The sequence below is a fragment of the Symsagittifera roscoffensis genome, chromosome 2 (assembly GCF_963678635.1).
Source record: "Symsagittifera roscoffensis chromosome 2, txSymRosc1.1, whole genome shotgun sequence".
In the NCBI taxonomy this organism is placed as follows: Eukaryota; Metazoa; Xenacoelomorpha; order Acoela; family Convolutidae; genus Symsagittifera; species Symsagittifera roscoffensis.
The window spans coordinates 46,591,821-46,613,140 of record NC_087063.1 but is presented as its reverse complement, the minus strand read 5'-3'; the positions used below and the strand labels follow the sequence as shown (position 1 = coordinate 46,613,140).

General features: G+C 36.8%; 2 protein-coding genes across 2 annotated transcripts; both read right to left on the bottom strand.

Annotated features, from left to right (window-relative positions):
* Positions 1–1,163: 1,163 nt before the first annotated feature.
* LOC134840757 (cytosolic Fe-S cluster assembly factor nubp1-A-like) lies at positions 1,164–7,747 on the bottom strand. Its single transcript, XM_063856784.1, has 2 exons — positions 6,860–7,747; positions 1,164–1,515 (listed from the first exon to the last, which is right to left on the bottom strand). The coding sequence occupies exons 1-2, from the start codon at positions 7,621–7,623 to the stop codon at positions 1,278–1,280; spliced, it is 1,002 nt and encodes a 333-aa protein (XP_063712854.1). The 5' UTR covers positions 7,624–7,747; the 3' UTR covers positions 1,164–1,277.
* A 37-nt stretch (positions 7,748–7,784) lies between these two features.
* LOC134840756 (uncharacterized) lies at positions 7,785–21,311 on the bottom strand. Its single transcript, XM_063856783.1, has 11 exons — positions 21,054–21,311; positions 16,718–16,874; positions 15,432–15,641; positions 13,397–13,728; positions 12,425–12,529; positions 11,780–11,975; positions 11,186–11,321; positions 10,810–10,925; positions 10,639–10,737; positions 10,159–10,302; positions 7,785–8,023 (listed from the first exon to the last, which is right to left on the bottom strand). The coding sequence occupies exons 1-11, from the start codon at positions 21,128–21,130 to the stop codon at positions 7,895–7,897; spliced, it is 1,701 nt and encodes a 566-aa protein (XP_063712853.1). The 5' UTR covers positions 21,131–21,311; the 3' UTR covers positions 7,785–7,894.
* Positions 21,312–21,320: the final 9 nt, after the last annotated feature.

Sequence of the window (21,320 nt, the reverse complement as noted above, 5' to 3'; positions counted from 1 at the left end):
ATGAGTCCAAGAAATGAGACCTGTGAACAAAGTTATTTAGGGAAAAAAAGTCTAGTAGAGTGCTTATGGCAAGGGTAAAAAAGCTGATCGGTTAAAACGTATGGAGTAAAACTTAAAAATTTGCAAATATATCTCCTAAATTAAGGTTGCAGATAACCACAAATAAACAATATCGTCATACAACGTCAAAGGTTTAATGAGTTTTGCAAAAAACTAAACCATAACCTCGATTCGGTTGATTCGCAACGATTGACCAACAATTAATTCTCAAGACGAGAAAATTTCCTTGTGTAAAAAATGAGTGCTGGCCCGATTCAAAAACCAGACCTTGATAGTGCCAGGCATCGAAGTAAACTTCAGTCTTAACTTTAAACGATTAAGTTTCTGTTAAGCAAGTTGTTTACCTGAAAAAAGTCTATGTTCCGTTTTGATAACGTTTCCTAATTTAAAGCGTGATCGATCGAAAAAAAACTACCCGTTGGCCTGACCTTTCTTTTAACACATGCGAAGCTGAGCTTCGCACCAAAAGCGATTCAACAAAGAAATGACTCGGTATCAATGAGAATTTGATTATCGACACAGAGGCAAAGTGGATCTTTCCATCTTTTTCGATACCACAAAAATAGCAATGCAATCTAACAGACAAAGAAAAAGAGGGCCTTTGAGTCCAAAGAAAACGGAACAATTTCAAAGAAATCACACTAGAAAAAACACTTTGACGGCGTTTAATTAAAATTCAAAACCAATTATTGAGCGAAATTAAAACTTTTGACATGAAAAACTTTAAACTACAAACTCTATGTTGAGATTTTTATGCTTTTGCGATCCGGAGGAAAGCATACAAACTATGGTTCCCTCTAACGAGCCAAAGTTAGGTTAGTAAACCCATAATATATAAATCGAAATCAAATATACCGAAGTTTTTTAAGCACAAAAAATATATATAGGAAGTGCAGCTTCGTAGAACTACAAATTGCACGAGTAAATAAAAACATAAAAAGCAACTACAGTGAAAACTGCATATTGCCAGTTTGAAAAAAAAAACAAGCCCTGGTCAGATTTGAACCCTTTGCCGTTCCAGGCGTATTCGTTGCAACCAGACTAAATGTGCTTAGAAGGCATAAAAAAGCATATCGATTAAAAAAATATATTGAGTGAAATTTTGAAATTTTCAAATATATCTTCTAATTTAAGCTCATAAACACTCAAATAATCAAGGTTAAACAAAATCGCCATTCAGCGTCAAAATGTTAAACGTTTTACGGACAACCCAATCATCACATCGATTGGGTTGATTCGCTGGCTTGAGCGGCCTTTCGAACTACGGTAGCGATGAACGCAATCGTATCGTTCCCAGCAGCACTGTCTATTTGCATGCCAGTGTCACAAGCCTTGCCAATAGTGGGATCCAGAGGAATTGATCCAAGGAACTCCACTCCCATATCTTCGCACATCTTTTTGGCTCCACCAGTTGTGGCCGGGAAAATCTCACTCTTCTGGCTGCAGTTTGGACAACTAAAACGCAACTAAGGTTGACGCAAAATTAGAAAATTAGAATTCGAGAAACGTATTTTCGAATCTGAGGCGAAGCTGAGCAGATACAAATTATATTCCAGTGGTGTTCAGTCGTTATAAAACGACTGTAAAAACTGCAAAATTTTTCGTATTTTTCAAAAAAAGAGTTAGCATAATCTAGCACATAAATGATTCGAAAAAGCACATTTGACAAATCAGGCGAGAATCATTTTTGAAAAACGAAAAAAATCAAATTTTTTAAGGAGATTTGCAATGAGATATAAAGCGAACGCAATCGATTATGGCGAACGTACAAATTTCAGACACAGCTCCATGCTTTGCTTTTTTGTGACTGAGAAAAAAAATTAAAAAACGTTAATTTTTCTTGGAACTCAATTACCTGCACCATTAGAGAAGTACATAAAAATGGATTAAGGATTATTTAAAATCGCTTCTATTGCCAGGAAAGTCTGAGCTAGTAATAGATTTAGGGAGAGGGGGGTCGTACGCCTAAAGGATCTCTCTTTAGCACTATTTAACGGCTTCCATTTTCGGTCGACCAACTCGGCAACGTTTTCAAATTCGCCCTCGGTGCCAATATATACTAACTTTGAGAAGGAGGAGCGAAAAGAGGGATATTTATAGCGAGAGTTTTGGAAAAACTCGCAAAATAAGTTTGATCAACCTAAATTTTTTTAAAGTCTCCTCCCTCGAACCCTTCCCCCTAGAGAAAACCCTAAATCCGCGCAGTAACGTCTAAGTCAATAAATGATAAGATAAACGATTGAACGACTATATTTTTTTACAGACAATAACTTCAGTTTGTATACCCCGAGTATGGGCGTTACCTTCAGGCCAAACTTTAAATCGAGGCGTTGAACGATTAAATGACTCTGCTCAACAAAATATTTAACAGAAAAAACAGTATCAGAATTTAACAGAATTTCATGCGTCATCTAATAAAAAAATTTCTTATAACTTGTTCACCTGACCCTTTCTTTGAACACAGATGCCAGGCAGAGCTTCGGACCACTAGTGAAACAACACAAAAATAGCTCGGCACCACAAAATATTCGATACGTTTGTTCGCGTAAGTTCCATCTGACAAAAGCATATCCAAAAGACAGTTGCAAAAAAGTCAATGAAAACAAAAAAAAAACCAAACACGAAATATTTCCTCAAAACTTGCACAGTTTTCAATTTTCGAATTCTGGAGGAAAAACATAGCCAATCGAAGACTTAATTGAAAAATCTCAACTTTTCAATTACAAAAAAAAGATGCCCTTTAAGCTCTTTGAATTTCTAGAACGATTTATGATGGGTGCTTTTTTGATAACAATAACCTTTTAACCCAACTTGAGAAAACTGGATCAAAAGGTAAAGTTTTTATTCCGCTGGAAATCTAAAAATTAAATTCCACTTTCGAAGCCAGAAATCGTTCACAAATTTTTGCGCCATTTGCACGTTCGTATTTGGAAAGTGCTATTTACGTCACTTTCATTTCAGCAGATGAAGTTCAATTAAACTCAAAAAGTGCATATATACCTAAGTGCATCAATATTTCAAGACTTTTTCCTGAAAAAAAAAACAAAAAAAGTCAGCAAGACCTATATAAGAGTCTTCACTACGTTAATTACTCTTAAAAAATATATCACGTTGAACCTCTTATAATTTCAAGAAACTATTGAAATTTTCTTTATTTATAAAACTAACCCATCAACATAAAGCTGAGCAAAAGAGCAATTTTTTTTACTCCGCTAATTTGGAAAGCCTAGCCTTGTCACTTTTTGGTAAGTGCTGACCCTCTTTTATAGGCATCGGCTCAAAAGAGTTCCCGGTGTCTGAAAGACTTGGGACTTCGATTTTTGACGATAAGACACAATTTTAAGCAAAAACTGGAAAAAACGGTTTATAAAAATTTGGGGCCAGGCAAATGTCAGATTTTGGTCGATATCTGGTTTGCGGCTTTACTTTTGTTTTTGGAAAGCCCTGCTCATTCAGTTTCCAAATTGTATCAATTGTTGAGTTGAAAAAAGTTTAAAATTCGAGGGCTATATAAGTCTATCGTAATTTTAGGACTATGTTTATTTTTGTTTCTCATCAAAATGATTCAATTTTTGAAAATTCAACAGTTTTGGTGGTTTCTCGAGCTAAATTAATCGACTTGACTACAAAAAAATTTTTAGGGCTAACTTTCCAACCCTAAAAGAAAAATCTGCAATAAAGTGTAGTTACTCTGACAAACCGACTTTGATCGAGGTGATTCAGCTTCGAAAGAATTGACAAAACGGTTACTAAATGAAAGTGACCTCTAATAGTATCACGTCTAGGCCTTATTTTGAATGAGGAACACAATGGTGATGTCATTTTTTTGATTTAAAAATTTTTTGGACTTAATTTCCACAATTTTAGTTTTTAGCCCTAGAGATGTCACTTTTTGGCAGGGAAAATGAAATTCAGGTTTAGTATTTAGCCTATGATTGTTTTCAACGCTAAATTTTTTTTAAAAATCATACAAGCTTCACGTCTACTCATTGGAAAGAGCTTTCAAGCAAGCACTTATTTGCTATAATGCGATTTCTAGAACTTGAGAAATTCAAATTTGAGCCAAGGTCAAATTTTTAGATCTGGGGCCATTTCGGCTCACTTTTGATTTTCTCATCACCGATTTGACATATAATGATGAAAACATTCATGTGAACTCTCAAAAAATAAAAAATTAAAAAAAAACTTTTTGGGCCATTTTACGAGCTTCAATTTTGTAATGAAATTTGATACAATCCAACATGAGTTTATTGAGATGAAACTTCATTGATCCATTCAATCTGGACATGAAAGCAGTTAAACAGGTCCTCATTTCTCTCCACTACACTTTATAAAGATATCAGATAAAAATTTTCCATGAATTCCAAAAGTCGAATTTTGGCGGAGAGTTAGCCTTTGGTCAGCTATATTACATTACAAGTAAGAATTTTTTTTGTCTTCCTTTTTTGAGCACTAATGAGGGCTTTTCAATGACTCCTTGATCATCATAATGGAATTTTAGAATTTGAGTACATTGAAATTGAGCTGATTTTTTTTGTTCTATGTTATGGCTTTTTTTACTCAATTTTGATTTTCTCGTCATCTGTTAGGTTTATAAAGCTAAAATTGTGCAAGCGAAATCTTCATAGGGTGTATAAAACAACCTTAAAATACAAATTCAGAAAAAAAATTTGAAACATTTCTTGATCTTTAATTTTGGAGTGAACACTGTATACTCTCTAGCATGTCTTTCAATGAGATTAAACTTCACTGACGGATTTAATCTGATCATCAAACCTTTAAAAACCAATTCCCATAGATGTCTAATACACTTTAAAAAGTCTCAGATAAATTTTTAGCTTGAAACAATAGGTGGCTAAAGCAAGAATGATGAAGTTTGACAAATTGAAATTTTTCAAAAAAAAAAATCGAGCTTTGGCGAATATATAGCCTTTGATTAACTATAAAACGTTTTAACTGTAGATTCTTTTCATTTCCTTGTGTTAACCAATAAAATAAGCTTTCCAACTCCGTTTTCATCATAATGCAACTTATAAAAATTGAGAAAACTGAAGTTGAGCCGACTTTTTTTCAAGGTTAGGGCTTTTTTGACTCAATTGTTATTTCAACTTCTATTCGACTTATGAAGCTAAAATTGTGTATGTGAACTCCTCATAGACTGTATACAACAACCTCAATGAGTAAAAAGAAATAAGTAAATTTTTTGAGTCGTTTTACGCTATTCAATTTTGGAGTGAACACTGATTCTCTCGAACATGTCGTTCAAAGAGATTAAACTTCACTGATAGGTTTAATCTGATAATCAACCCTATAAAAAACGAACCCCATTTAAGTCTAATGCACTTACGAAAAATCTCAGATAATTTTTAGCTTTAAACTAAAGGTGGCTAAAGCAATTATGATGAAGTTTGACAAGAAAATTGAAAATTTTCAAAAAAAAATGAATTTCGGCGAAGATATAGCCTTTGGTTAGCTTTTGAACATTTTAACTAGATTTCTTTATTTTCCACGTTTAACCAATATAAAAAGCTTTCACGAATGTTGTGCTGATCTTTTTTGTTTGGAGGCCAGGGATTTTTTCCTCCATTTTGTTTTTTCATCATCTATTGGATTAAGAAGCTAAAATTGTGTATGTGAACTCCTCGTAGACTGTATAAAACAACCTCGGTTATTAAATTTTTTTTGAGTGAATACTAATACTCTTGAACATATCATTCAATGAGATAAAACTTCCCTGACAGCATTGTTCTAGTTATGAAACTACAATGAATGAACATTTTATGTGTCTCATACCTTTTTTGTTAAACTCCAAGATAGTCTTTTGGCCGGAGAACCGTTTGTGGCTAAGTCAACATAGATAAAATTTTACAAAGTTTTATTTTTTTTTCTTCAAATCAAATTTTGGCTAGAATTTTGCTTTTGGTTAGCTGGAAAAATGCATGCTTCTAAGTTGTTCTGATAATCACTGTTTTGTAATTAGAAAGATCTTTTCAACGACGCTTTTTTGCTTTAGTGTGATTGTTACAAGATGAGAAATTCAAAAATGAGCCGGAGGAATGTTCGGCTGTAAGGGCTTATTTGCATCAAGGTTGTTTTTCTCATCAACCATTGGAAACAAATTGATTAACTTGAGTATGTATACACTCCTTAGTGCCTTAAGTATATCCTGAAAGTAAATTGTTCGAAAAGAATTTGGGTCTCCTTACCAGTTTTATTTTTCTAAAGAACACTGATAGTTTCGAATATGTTGATCAACGAGATAAAACTTCACTGACGGCATCAATCTGGTTAATAAACCACTTAATCTGAACACAATTTGTGCCTGATATAAGTTGAAAAACTTTTAGACAACTTTTTAGCTGGAAAACCGTTCGTGGCTCAATCAAATGATGTGAAGTTTGGAAAAAAAACTTTCATTGCTAATAAGTGGTTTGAGATGCTATGGTTGATTTTGGGGTTATTTTTGTTTTGTTGGTGTTGACAATTTGGGGGAAGTTTTCTTCTCAATTTTAGGTTTGTGGGTTCAAATATCATTTTTTTGTTTTTCACTTCTTGTTCATAAGCTTTCGTCAGTTTCCCTTTTGTAAGAAATAAGAATTGTACAAAGTAAGAGCTGTGTAAAGGACAAAAGCCAATGTCCCTGTTACAAGACACTTGCTTCGACAAGTTTAATCATTAATTGGAACTGATAACCCCTGCGCGTCTAAATTGAGGTTTTTCTAAATTGCATTTTATTCATTATTGTTTGATTTTTAGTAGTTGCTGAGTTGGATAGGAACATGAATGAGAAACCACTTGCCTAAAATATGCCATATTCTCCACCACGCCAATGATCGGCAACTTCATTTTCCTGCAAAACGTGATCTGCTTCTTAACATCCAACAAACTCACTTCTTGAGGCGTAGTGACTAAAACAACTGCATCCACTCCGACTGTTTGATGCAACAACTGGGTCACCGAAAGATGTTCATCCGACGTCCCTGGAGGTGTGTCTACTACCATGTAATCCAAATAGTCCCATTTAACTTTACTCAAAAACTGTTTTATAAGACCATTCTTTCGAGGACCACGCCAAACAACAGCATCGTCGGGACTCGAAAGGAGAAACCAGACCGACATCAGATAAAGATTCTCGTCTACGACAACCGGACACCAACTGTCGTTGCTCTCGTGAACAGACTGGTCTTCGGCGTGAAACATCGTCGCCAACGACGGCCCGCAAATATCCAAGTCGACAACTCCGACTTGTGATTCCCCGTCAGAAGCTAAGTACCTCGAAAGGGCAGTTGTAATTGTACTTTTACCAACACCGCCTTTGCCACTCATAACTAATATTTTAAACTTGACATCGGCTAATTTTTCTTTCATTTCCGCGTTGCTAGTTTCAACATCCTTGGCTGCTTGACCCGAAGAGCAAGCTCTCTGGTTTGGACAACCTTGGCATGGAGTAGATTTTCCAGCGGTCGAGCTTGAAACTCCAGGGCAACCCGCTGGAGCTGATGGCTCCGCACTCAAAGATGCGTCTTGGTCATTGACATGTTCATTATTCGCACTCGAATCCATTGCGTGTAATGATCAGTAACTGATGTTATTCGCTATCATAGCCATGCAATCTTAAATTCAGTTTCAATGAGACCAACCAGAGTTGAAATGCTCTGCTTCTGCGGTTCTCTAAAAGAAATTTAAATTCTACCTATCACTTTGATCTCAATTTTAAAAAAAGGCTTCGCGCAAATTCGATTTGAATCTATGATTTAATGCAGCTGGCTTTAAAAAGAAGATATGTAAATAGTGCATATGCAAAAATATTCTGTTGAATTTAGACTGGCCGAGGTTATTTTGAGGGCATTCCAGTAGGTGTAGGCGCAGCTGCCGATCTAGCCCTTGAAGGCGGAAGTTTCGCCCCTGATGGCCCTTTCTCTTCACTCTCGTCTTGTTGCAGAGCAGCTACACGTGACAGAAACTAAAAAATAACTATAATTTTCAACATAGTCAAAGCTAGCACGAAAATAACTAACGAAGTTGCCCATTGCATAAGTAGATCACAGTAAAATTAATCATGCCTAAAACTGCTTGCTCAATTATTAAATGCATCTTAATTTATCTCAATGCTTAACTTGTTTTACACACAGGCGAAGCGGAGCGATACCACAAAAATAGCATTGCAAGCTAGCATACAGGAAAGGAAAGGAGAGCCACTAAATCCAAAGAAAACGGAAAAACTTTCGAAGAGAGCACAATTAAAGTTGCCTGGAATGATATTCCATTTGCGGGAAAAAGCGCCCAGAAACGCATTCGACGGCGTTAAATGAAAATTCAAAAACAATTATCAAGCAAATATAAAATTGTTATCATGATAAACCTTGAACTATAAGTTATAGGGCCAAGTTAACATCCTCCCCCCCCCCCTTCCCCCCGCCCCCAGATAGACCAAGTTGATATTCCACCCCAGCATTTAATTCGCATTAAATTTGCTAAGCGCTGCATGTAAAATGATCGATTCTGATTGTCTGAAAATTTCTAACTTAGAACTAAGTTAACATCCTCCCCAACTCCCCCCTCCCCCCAAACGGCTTTGGGGGGAGGGGGGGGGTGTTAACTTGGTCCAATTATAGTCTGAGATTTTCAACGTTTTGTGCGATACGGAGGAAAGCATTAAAATTAAGATTGCCTCGAACCACCCAAAATTAGGTTAGTAAGCCCATAAAATGTAAGCCGAAATCATTTTGTCGAAAAAATTTCTAAGCAAAAAAAAAATAAAAAAGAGAATATGCGAAATCAAGGATAGTAGAACTACAAATGCAGGAGTAAAGGAAAACATAAAAAACAACTACAATATGAAATGAAAAAATTCTAAGATGTGGCAACTAAGTCGACAAAAAATGGGCAGAAAAATATTGAGCCGACAATTGTTTTGAAACAGAAACTATCATAGTTGCCGGTTGCATAAGTAGTCAAACGGAAAATTTTCTCGTTCGAAAAAAAAAACAGGCCCTGCTAAGATTCGAACCCAGGACATTTGTAGTCCCAGGCGTATTCGTTACGTCCAACCTATAGAGACGCTTATAAATATGAATTCATTATAAACCAAAGGGGTTTAAGAACTTAGACGACAGGAAATAAGACGATCAGAAAAGAACGGGATTTAGACAATAACTTGTGTGCAAATTGCGTGAAACTTTTTTACAGACTTAAATTATCTTTTGACTGAGTAAATACTGGTTGTCCAATTTAGACAATAACTTGCGTGCAAATTGCGTGAATTTTGTTTACAGACTTAAATTAACTTTTGGCGGAGTAAATACTGGTTGTCCGTAAATTCCGTTTCTTTACGGTCGTCTAATTTGCTTGTCGTCTATTTTCCTAGGCCCCTGAACCAAGATACCAAGTGATTCCGTTAAACAAGTTGTTAATCCGCAAAAAAGTCTATATTCCGATTTGACAACGCTTGCGAGCGTAATTATCACGGCTGAAAAGACTTTGATACGATATATCATCCAATCAATCTGACGTTCAATAATAGCACCTTATTTTGAGCGGTCAGCAAACAAAACACTCGAAACAAAGTTCCTCGTCACTTCGTAGTGAGAACAACAATCAGTAGAGAATAAATGCTTAGAGCTATTCGCCAAGTGCAAATGCTCAATATAAGGATTGCAGCTAAGCAAGCCAGCCACTATTATAGTCCTTTATAAGCTTCAGAGTACAGTTGAATTAGCTAAGACATTTGATCCATGATGGAATAGACAGGCATAACAGCAGTCCAGCTCATAACGGAGAGCAGCTGTTAAACCCCACAAAAAATGTCCATCAAGAATTTTCGAATGGCCGGGTTAAGACGCGTTGCTTTAAAAGGGTAGTAGGTTCGAAACCCACGCCGATCCCGGTCGGAGGGTTCCTTAGTTCATCAGCCCCCAAAAGGTTGGAACGTCCATGGCTAAATGCATGACATCCCCTTTGTCCTTCCCCAAGAGGGCCCTGCGGTGGGTAGCAGCGGGCCAAATTTTAAGAAATCAAGTATTTTCTTGATTTATTGAACCGCAGTAGCTACTTGATTTATAGAGGCGCAGTATTTTGACATCCGCAGTAGCTACTTACATCTGGCACTGAGTTGCCCTTGTGTCGCATGAACTTGATGAACTCCTTAGCCCCATGCATATTCGCCAGTTCTCCATCCAGCGCCACACTCCTCCGTTTCGCTTCCGAGAACTCGCCCTGTTTCAGATTCGGGTCAGTAATGTCCTGAAACAAGGGAACATTTACTCACTGTATCACTAATTATACTATGGACATTCAAATGTATAAAGCTTTCTGTAACGTAAAAAACTGGTACTTTGATGCCCCGCTCCATTGATACCATCATTGTCAGCTTTCAATAGCCCTAAATGCTCCATTTTTTGACCTCCAAGGCATCGTTCACCATTTTTGTTCATCTCAAAGACCTTTACAATAAACGCGTTTTGAAAATCGTTCAAATGGAGAAAATAAACGTCCAATCAGAAATGCACAAAAACACTAATCAAATGATGCAACTCTAGGTTACGAAAGTTGATCCTCAAAAATAGACATTTTTCATACCTCTCCAGGTTTTAATGCCTTCCATTGTTTCGGTTTGAGATACCAGGCGCCATATCTAACTGCTTTCGTCGGTTTTGTATGTACATAACCAGCGTTGAGCTAAAAAAAATCGAGATTGTTGCTTTCATTTATTAACAATTTAAGGAATAAGGAAATTTCTGTTATTCTGACCAGTTTCGAGTCTCCTTCGGGTGCACTTGCACTTGACATTCTGCTCTGTCCAGGGGCAGCTGAGTTCATCCTCAGCTCAGGAGGAACATTGGTCAACTCGACCACGTGTATGGGCACTGTACAAAACCAAAATGATATGCAAAGAAACCAGCAAACATTTTACTTCTTTTCCAAATGTTATATTTCCCGCCCATACAGTCAGTAATCTAGAGAAAAAAAAAGATATTTTTTCTAAGTTTTCCCTAATTTTGAGCACTCTGTCGATCCACTAACAACGCAAATTCAATTTTTCGCTGGTTTAGCTGATAAATTTCAGAAAAACTATAAAGCAGGAAGAACTGCATGATTTGTAATCAATTATCGTCAATCGCCTTACCTGAGAGTGCCGGTTTGCTCTCGTATCCGCCTGAGAACAGTCCCATGACTGTCGACTCGTCTATGTTGTTTGAGTCCCCTCCCAACTCCGCCACCCACTGACAGAAGCCAGTGGTCACTGATTGGATATGCGCATCCTAAATAGCCGAGAGGCTATCTAAGCTATTACGAAGAGACTTTCATCAGAATTAACATGATTAGAAAAAAAACTGGATCATAAATAATTTTTTAATGAGAAACCTAAAAATTAAAAATCACTTTCAACGGTAGAAAACGATCATGTATTTCGTGACTTTTGCTGTTCGATATTGGAGTTTGCCTTCCTTTTAACAAAAGAAAGCAACTGCTGAACTTCAAAAAAATCAAAATACAAATTGCGAAAAACTTAATTTTAGCGTAAGCCAAAAACACCGGACACAAATATTCTGTCACGCTCTTCGAAAGTCGGATAAAATTTAAAACCAAAGCCAAGTGTACTTGAAGTCAGGAACGTCATAATTAAATCTTATTCCCTTTTGATACATGACTTTCCAGATGAAAATTATCCCAATATAATATATTCTTATCGTGCTTTTCAGCTCCTCGTTCATTTTACCTCTGCCGGTGTAAGTGCAGCTCCTGCTGATTGTCCACGAGCCGAATGCTGTTGTTGATGCTGCTGTTGTTTACTCATGTTACCACTGGCCATCCACCTGTACCCATTCTGACTATCCTGAATCTGGCTACTTGTTCCTCCAATTCCTTCGTCCAGCGACTGCCGGCTCAGAAGGTCAACTGGTTCTGCGTTCTTCCTACAAAATACTCACAATTATGATTGCTTGAAATGTAGGATCACAAAAAGCTGGAAAAATAATGTTATAATTGTTATTTAAGGCATGCTCCAAAAACTTCACACGTACGGCATTGCATATCCCGCATTGAGCTATTATTTATTTAAACAAAAAAAAATAATGGAATTAACGACATGGAAAACAGTTATGACAAGGTTTGAAATTCAATTTGATTTAATTTTTAAAATCAAGAATTAGCTTTTGGGTTATGCAGAACACACTTGCTTAATACCAAAGAAATAAACCATTTAGTAGGAAACAAGGTAATACAAAAATTGAGAACATAAAATGGTGATGTAGACAAACAAAATGGTCACAAAAGAACACGTTGAACATCATTTGTTAAAATAAGGTTAGTATCACAGAACATACACAATTGGAATTAAGAGGGATATAGAGGGCGTGCAAACCATAAATCTTTGGCTTTGGAAATTGAAGGCCAGTCGTAGACTTCGTTGGCTATTTTAAGCCGATCTTCGGCTTGTTTCAGTTTTTCCTTGTCACCTTTCACCATCCTGTCAAAATTAAGAATAAATATCAAAAAATTATTGACTAATCTAAACACGAATGCTGCTACCAGAGATGGTACTAAGGGATTTAGAGTTGAAAGACTACAAAAAATCGCGTTTAACATTTAAAATATCAAATTAGATCAACTTTTCATTCGCCATCTGATTTGGTTTTTCTTCGGAAAGAAAAAGAATGTGTATGTAATACATAGACATTATGGTCAGCGTCGTGAGGCCGAATGCATGTGGCTGATCCTAGGTAAAGTTGCTAGCTTCATTTTAACCTATTTGTTTGTAAATAATTTGATGCTAAATTGATGCTTAGAAAATACAAAACAAAAAAGCTTTTTTTTTTTCGAATAAGTGCTTTTTTGCTTCGTTTGATAAAAGGATCTGAACAACAGAACTCAAGCATAGTTGGCATTTATAGTAAAGTAGACAATTTTGACAAAGTTTTTGAAGAAGAATGACTAGAAAAACGAAAAAAAAATCTTAAAAATTTTTTCAACCATTTTTCCCGAAATTCTGAATTTTTGAAGTTTTTGCTTCCCAAATGGAGCTAAAAGCTCCAGAAACTAACTTTATTAAAGTATACAAATTTTTCAACGACTTGAATTAAGCATAACTAAGCTATTGTAAGCCTGCTCGCTCACCTTATTCCTTCGAAATTAGACCAAAAAAAAAATCAAATTTTCAATGTTTTTTTTTCAAACTTTATTGAAATCAATTGAAACACTACTGCTAGGGCTTTAATATGATATATCACTAGTCTCATTTCGATGATTTTTTTTGTACATGATTTTGCCTGAAAAACAAAAAGAAAGAAAAAACTAAGACAACCGAATAGTTTCAATGGTCGGAACAACAACTCACAGATCAATGTTTCCGGTTTGATCTGGGTCAATGTGGCTTTTATTCTCCGATGACCTGCCAGAATCTGCGCTTTGAACCCCTGATTGGAACAGCTCTCCTTGACCCCTTGGCGCCGCTGCGGCGGCATCCCTCGTCCCTTCTCCGCCTCCATTATTCGAAGCCACTTCTGGTTCCGAGGCAGCTTCTTCATCGTGTCCTGGATTTGGGGGGACATAGGTCTGGGACTGGTAGTGGAATCTGGGCTGCTGTTGGGCATTGTTGTATTCTTCGTCTGTAACTGATCCTCCGAGCATCATCTCTTTGTCAAGTGCATCGATAAGATCCTCGAACATCTGAAGCGAAATCTCAGATCACTTTTCATTTTTTTGGAATACGCTTTTGGATTTTCAAGGAAAATAATTTTGCCACCACACAGATTGAAGAGCGTTAATGAACTCAAGGGAACCGAAAAAAAACATCAGATTTGAAGCGTTTTTCCAATTTACAAATTTCTTTGATTTTAAACTTAATGCTCTAGGAATTTCAACAATCTTCGATGATCGGCACTAGGTAAAAAAAAGTTAATCTCCGCTCAATTTCCACGAGTATAAATCGATTGCGGCAATGAGCATAAGCATTTTCAACTTTCGTACGGTACCATAGCACAATCTATGAACTAATTATCATTCTGTTTTTACCTCTTTGAATGGGATATTATGCTTAACTTTTAAGGTAACTTTTTTCGATTTAATTTATCAAAAGCAAGGCACTGAAAACACCATAGAAATTTCAGGAAGTTCATGAAAATGACGCGAAAAGTCCAGTTAGACCATTGTACGACAAAGTTAAATATGTTATCTATTAACGGTGAATATACAAAACAGTCCCATACAAACGAGTCCGAAACCATTTGAATTTTTTGACCTTGAACTTTTGGCGCCGATATCGAATAATAAGTCATACCAAAATCAAAGACCTCATGGTATAGTGGTAAAAGCTGTAGACTCAAACTCTAGAGATCAAAGAATCGAATCCCCGGCGGTACAAAACTTTTTTCCAATTTTCCGAAAAAAGTTGAAATTTGGGTAAATATGATAACGGGTATATCTAGAGTACAACAAAGGGTTCAACCTTAGAGAGTTGGGCGAGGGGGAGAAAATTGACACCTTGTTTGTATCCATTATTTTGCCGGTTTCAAATCAACTCTTGCTCAATTTTGAAAAATTAAGGAAAATTTGAAAGTTTTTATTGCTTGGCAATGCGGAAATAAATTGAAATTTGAAAACAAAAGGAACTTCTGATTTTAATTTAATATTTTAACTACATGCTTTCAAAAACCCAATGATATTGTTGGGTTGATATGACCTTAAAATAGTGATTAAGTTTTCGTCAATCTTTTGGTATGCAACCTTTTTAGGTCTGGCTAATTTTTGTCCCGCGCACATTTTTTCTAACAGAATTTCCGCTTTCTTTAATTTGTCCTTGAACTTCTCGATGAATTTTGGAAATTAAGGGTGCTTTCGGTTGACTAGTCTCATGAAATTGCTGTTCCAACCGTCTACAGCGTTGCTGGTGCGGGAAAGTAGTTTTTTTTCTCTTTGATGGCAACTCTTTGGCTACATGTCAAATCTGGACTTCTGTCGTCCTTGAGAAGTCAGCCTACCAATATTTGTTTTCTGTAGGGCCAGTGGTGAATCAAAGCCAGTCAGCGAACTTGGCTCTACCATCTTTGCTCTTTGTTTCGCGTTACAGCTTGTTAAGCTTGCTGATTAGCAGAACAACTGGGTAAATAAACAGCTGTTTCTCGGTTCACATCATGCTGGGATGCAGAAATAGTCTGCCGTTGTGTCATCCAGATTAATTGGAATCAAAATGTTTTTAATCCGAGAGAAATTTTCTTTTCAGTTTCTGGAACAATAACAACTTCGATCAACGGGACTGTACTTTGGACTATTTTTGGGACTGTTTTTTTTAAACTTAGCTATAATTTTTCGGACTATTAAGTGCAGGACTGTTTTGTATTGGACTGTTTTGTACAGACACGCTATTTACTCACATCAGCGGGGACTGACTCTTCAATGTGAGAGTACAGGGCCAAAGGGTGGTCCTTCAGTCCATTGATCAAAGAGTCCAGGTAGTCCCTTCGTCTCTCCTGTCCCGGTAGGGTCTTACTGTAGAGCACCTGATGTTTGTTCAGACTCGGCTTCACCTGTTGCTTGGGAGTTCTGTGGTAGGATTGCAATTGAGGAGCTACGCCATTCATGGGCTGATATGAAAATAACCCCATGAATTACAAGTCAAAAGCAACCAGAATTATTTTCAAAGGTATCAGCTAAAGCGGACCATCACCCGTAGCTGGAGCTCTCTTGAATGTGACACGTTTCCCCTTTTTAATCTTAGTGGCGCAGCGCATGTCGCATACATCTTATTGGCACACTCCCACGCAGGGGCGGATCTCGAGGGGGGGGGCGGATTTTTCTCGAGGGGGGTGGGCGGATTTTCAAAAATTGTCGAAAATTTTGACGACCTTTTTTTAAGTGACCAAATTGATTTTTCGAGCTCTCCTAAAGCACTAAAGAGACGTTTTTGGACACTTTTTGAAAACGTTGACAAAAAAATTGCGTTTTTTGGCGCGCGCTCCTCCTCAAAAAATAGTATATTTTACGGCCTTAAGAAAAATTTTACGGTCGGTCGACCAAAAATGGATTTCTTAAAAACGAGCAAAGGGGGACCCTTTGGGTCGGCAGGGGGTCGAATACCTGAAGAAGGAGGGGGCGTTCGACCTCCCCCCCCCCACCCCTAAATCCGCCCCTGCTCACACGTTTTGTTTCGCCAATAGTATTTAACACAATTTTTCCCCATAGACTTGGAGTATAATTTTGTCGTTTAGAATTTTATAGAATTGAGTTTTTCGGAATGGCCTGGCACGCATCACTCATCAGCAAAACTCTATTCAAGGGCAAAAAAATGTGAGGGCATAATATGTTTGGGTTGAATGTGCCAACAACTTCATTAAAGGCGAAATGTATGAGGGGCAAATGTGTCAATACCAGCTCTTAAATCAGAAAAATTATGAATGATTAAAGTAAGACAACAAAAATATGAATCTGTCAAACAGACGGCAATTTTTTGAAATTGTAAACGCATCGGGATAAAAAGACGCTATGTGTGCTCTTGTCAAACCACATTTTTTCAGATATATATTTTTTAAATGCAACGCAAATATCTTCAACAGGGTTGTTTATAAACAGGACTTGTATTTATCTTCGGGAAAATTTTTTCATGCAATAATCATTTGACTCTTAGCCATTTAAAACTCAAGCCCGCAAGTTAGTGTCTCACTTTGATGATTCCACCGCCTTCTGGTTCAGGAGGATATCCATCTCTGAAGTCATCCAGTCCATCCTTCACAAATGTCCATTCCGATCCAACCAAGTGAGGGTAAGATCGATCCCCAGGCAGTTCCTTAAGGTGCTGACTTCTAAACCGTTCTCTGTACCTATAACATTAAAAAACGTTCAGTTAACTTTTTTCGAGTTTCTGATAGCATTAAGGATCATTGCGGCACATAAAAAACTTTCCAATTAACATGTTGATTTTCATACCAATCTCTCAACTTGTTGTTTGAAAAGACCTCAACTTCCGAATTTCAGAGACAAAAATAGATTGCCTCAACGCTCTTTGAATTTCTAGAACAGTTTTTGATAAAAGTAAATTTCTAAATAAAATTAACCCAATTTGAGAAAACTTGACCAAATTATATTTCGATAGGAGATCTGAAATTTATTTTCCACTTATGAAACTAGAAGTCGATCACAATTTTCGTGAGTTTTACACTTTAGCTTTTCAATAGTGGAGTTTGCCTTCCTTTAAACAAAAAAAAATGAACTAAAAAGAAATCAAAAGCGAAAGTCTTAGTGGAAAAACTAAATGAGAACACATAAGTTACATTACGAGGCCAAGCTCTGCACTGTATAGGCGCACAATTTGGGGTGAGTAGTTATTTCTCTGGAATCCAGAGACAAGTCTTTTACACAGAGGCGGAGCTTCACTTCGCAAACACTTGCGACAACACGACAAAAAGCAGCTCTATAAAGTGCAACAAGTAAAAGTAGAAACAAGCCTCGAATTAGTAAGAGATTTTCGAGCCTGCGACCTAGAGATTAAGAGTCTCACCACACGCTAACAACTCAGCTACAGACGTTTAATAGGCACCAAACACAAACCACAAATAAAGAATAGAGCAGATGCAATTTCCAATGCTATAATGAAATTTCCAAATAAGTGAACATTTTTAATCAACACTTTTGTTTGCGAGTTAGGTTAGAAAAAACAAGGTTCATAATATTACACTGAGCTGGTCGCAAGTGTAAACATGTTAAGATTTTGTCGAAACAATCAACGGAAACGAAAGAACAAAGGAAGATCAAAGGGAGCGTCCTTGTTGCGGAATCCGCTTACAATTCACAAAACACACAGTTTGGCCTCGTAAGGTAGGTCACCAAACTTCGACGACAGACAAACTTTTCAAAAGCTATGATCTAGACTGCTGGATATCTGAGGAGGAGAGCACAAAAGCTTCTTGTGAGCAGGAATCGCTCAGTCAAACACAAAGATTGTACTTAACTATCATTTTATGTAAGCTCTCTGCTTACCTGTGTTGCACTTCTGCAGAATTTGGCTGATAGTAAACAGTGCATGCGATACAAAAATACTGACAATAACTAACTAGATATTCCTTTTTCTTAACCAGCCAGAGACCTAACCCAGAGGTCGATTATTTAAGGTTAACTAAGCTATGACAACCTTACAAGAGCTGACCTGGTAAATTGCAGCGCGCGTGGTTGTAAAAGTTAAAATGCTTTTGCTGGAGGTGAAATATGTGAAGCAATTGTACGGAGCAAACTATTTCGTTTTTGTTCGACTTTCGAAGGAAGTAAGAATATGTATGCTCAGGGTGGTTTTTTGTTCAGACCAATTCTCAGAAATTCTTTCCTCGGGGGATCGATCCAAGGATCTTTGTGATCCCAGATGGGGCGCTCACCATAAGGCTATCCTGGTTTAAAGATTGCTGTGAACGCTCACTAATAGACTAACGTGACTGTAAAAGCGGTGTGATACTTTGATGTTGAAACTATAACGCGCATTATTTACGCGTGGCGAATTATCCCACACCACAAAATCGTTCCAAGTTCAATTAAGGCAGGCTAATTAGTCCTATTAGTTCCAAACACGATTCTTAATTTTCAAAATAGCTTGTCAAAAATTCATTAACCAAAAACTATTCGAGACCAGTTTATGGACAGTCAGAACATTCAGAGCGTTGCCCTGAAACGAGCAGCCTTGTGTTATCTAGCTGCAATATATTTATTCTCGAGTATATTTCCAACAAAATGAACAATGCAATCTTCCTTATAAGATCGTTTTATTCTCCAGTAAATATCCAACAATTTTACTCCATATATTTTTCAAAAATTTCCAACTAAAAGATCTTAACTAAAAATAAAGTAAAAATAAATTTAAGCATAAATAAGCTATTGTAAACGGCCTAAAATAAGCCTAAATAAGCATGCTCGCTCACTTTACTCGCTCGAATTTCAGGTAAACCTGTTTCAAAAACTTTTAATGTCGTTCACAATATGACTAAAAGAGCTCTAAAATGATATGTCACTCGGAACAATCTGCGGATTATTTGTGGTACCTGATTTTGCGTGGAAAAACATAAAGCACACCCGAATACAAAGTTCCTCCACATTTTTCAAAGAATCGGAACAATCAGACAGATTCCAAAATACACCGATACTGCAAAAGACAGGCGGAAAACAGGGGGAAAAACGTTGCACCATAAATTTTGCAAAAAACTATTGCCCTGAAGTTTAGTTCATCGCCTTTTAACTATCAATGTGAAGAGCTTAAAATAAGAATCTTAATTATTCTACAGAAAAAATCTAAAATATTATGGCATTAAATTGACAGTTAAAATGAGCCCAAACCAATCGAGTAAAGTAGAAAACAAATTGGAAGGGGTTAAATATTTGAGCATAGCCAAGAGACAGTAGGAAAATGTCAATAAAATTCAAGAAAGCAAAAAAAAATTCATTTTGGCGCAATTTTCATTTAGGCGCAAAAAAATATGGGCTGTCCCCCTACATTTAATTTCAGTTTTGAAAAATTCTTTAAGCATTGTAATTATTTAATGAAAAGTTGCATGATGAAGAAACTAACTATTGTGAACAGACCTGTTCTTCATATTTTACAGAGTAACATTACGCACTAAGCCATAAGCAAACGTAAAAACAACTAATAAAAATGAAAATTTGAATTGGGGTGAGTGGAAAACTAGCCCAAAGACTGGATCAAAAATTCATTTTAGCTCTTTTCAAGTTTCCTACCCCCGGTAAATTACAAAACAAAGATGTTCAAAAATTTGTTCACCTGTTCGCGCTGACACGTCTTATTGCAGTTTCTAACATGAAAAGTCATTTTAAATGACTTTCCGAAAAAATCAAAGGGGGGGGACTGGAAAAGAGCCTTTATTTTTATATCCGCAGAAAAAACTGAAAATTAAATTCTTCAGTCACAAAAGACCGTCACATTTTTTGTCGCATTTGAACTTTCGATCTTTTCCAGTAACCACTTTTCCTGAAATGCAAGGTACAAAAATTGTGCAAAAAATGTGTTTGGTATTGGGTAATGCCAACTTTCACAAAGAGACGAAGTTGCACTTCGCATACACAATCATAAATATGACCGATAATTGTACTGGGAAAAACTGAATAAGTAAAACTTCGATTCTACAAAAATTCTGTGACGCACGCAAATTTTGAGTCTACATAGTTGCTAAGTGACGCAAGCCATTTATAACGCATTAGCAGTAACAGTCAATTTAAAAAAGGATTCTACCAACTAACATGCCTGAATTGATAGAGCGGACGCATTTTAACAAGTATACGAAAAAGTTCATTAAAAACATTCGACCCTGGACAGGTTCGAACCCCCGAACCTGTGCAGGGTCGGATGTTTTGTTGCTGTTCTCCTTCTCTACCGCTACGCTACATATTGGGTTTTCATAATTAACCTTGTAAAACCACTCGTTACACCATAAAATTGATGGTCGTGTGAGGTGGGGGAGGGGGGGGGGAAGGAAAAAGAGTTTAGGGGGAAGGAAAAAATTATGGCTCTTTTTCCTTCCCCCCCCCCACCTGCAAATTTTCACATGCAAATTTGTTGACCACATTGTCCGATTGCTACAAAAATTTACATACAGACTAATAAGGCCACGGCAAACATATTTGGTCTTCATACTGAACCTCGTAAAACCACTCGTTACACTAATATAATGAAGCTCGTGTGAGGTGGGGGGGGGGGGGGTAAGGAAAAAGGGCCTAAAGGAAGACCTCCTAAAGGGCCTAAAGGTAGATTCACTCGCAAATTTACCTTTACGCGACTTAGGAGGTTAACTCGAGTTCGGCTGGCCAAAAACACGTGCTACGACCTCCATAGTGGTCCTCATTGCGTTAAGCAATTGCTTAAATTGAAAACCTTGCTCATATTCAAAACATTTTCAAAATGCGGAGGTTGTCGTATGCTGGTTAGGACAAAACAAACATTCGCTAATAAAATAGGATCGAACAAATTTCCAAAAAAGTTTTCAAATTAGGATCTGGGCTAAACTTGCCATGGTTGATGCTGGAGTGGTTTATCGGTTTTAGTTTGCACCGTCTGCAGTTCGTACTTGTCTTCTGCTCGTGGCATAATTTATATTTCCAAGGTTTCGTCAAAAGGAGTTAGCTTCAAATCAGTAATGCGTTCTCCATTTTCTGGATAACACTGCAGTTCAAGAGTTGAATACTGACAGCATCGATAAAACGTGAATAAAGTAATTTTTTTTGCAGCTGAACTTACATTATAGCGAATGGCTGAAGAAATTTTACATGAATGGTAG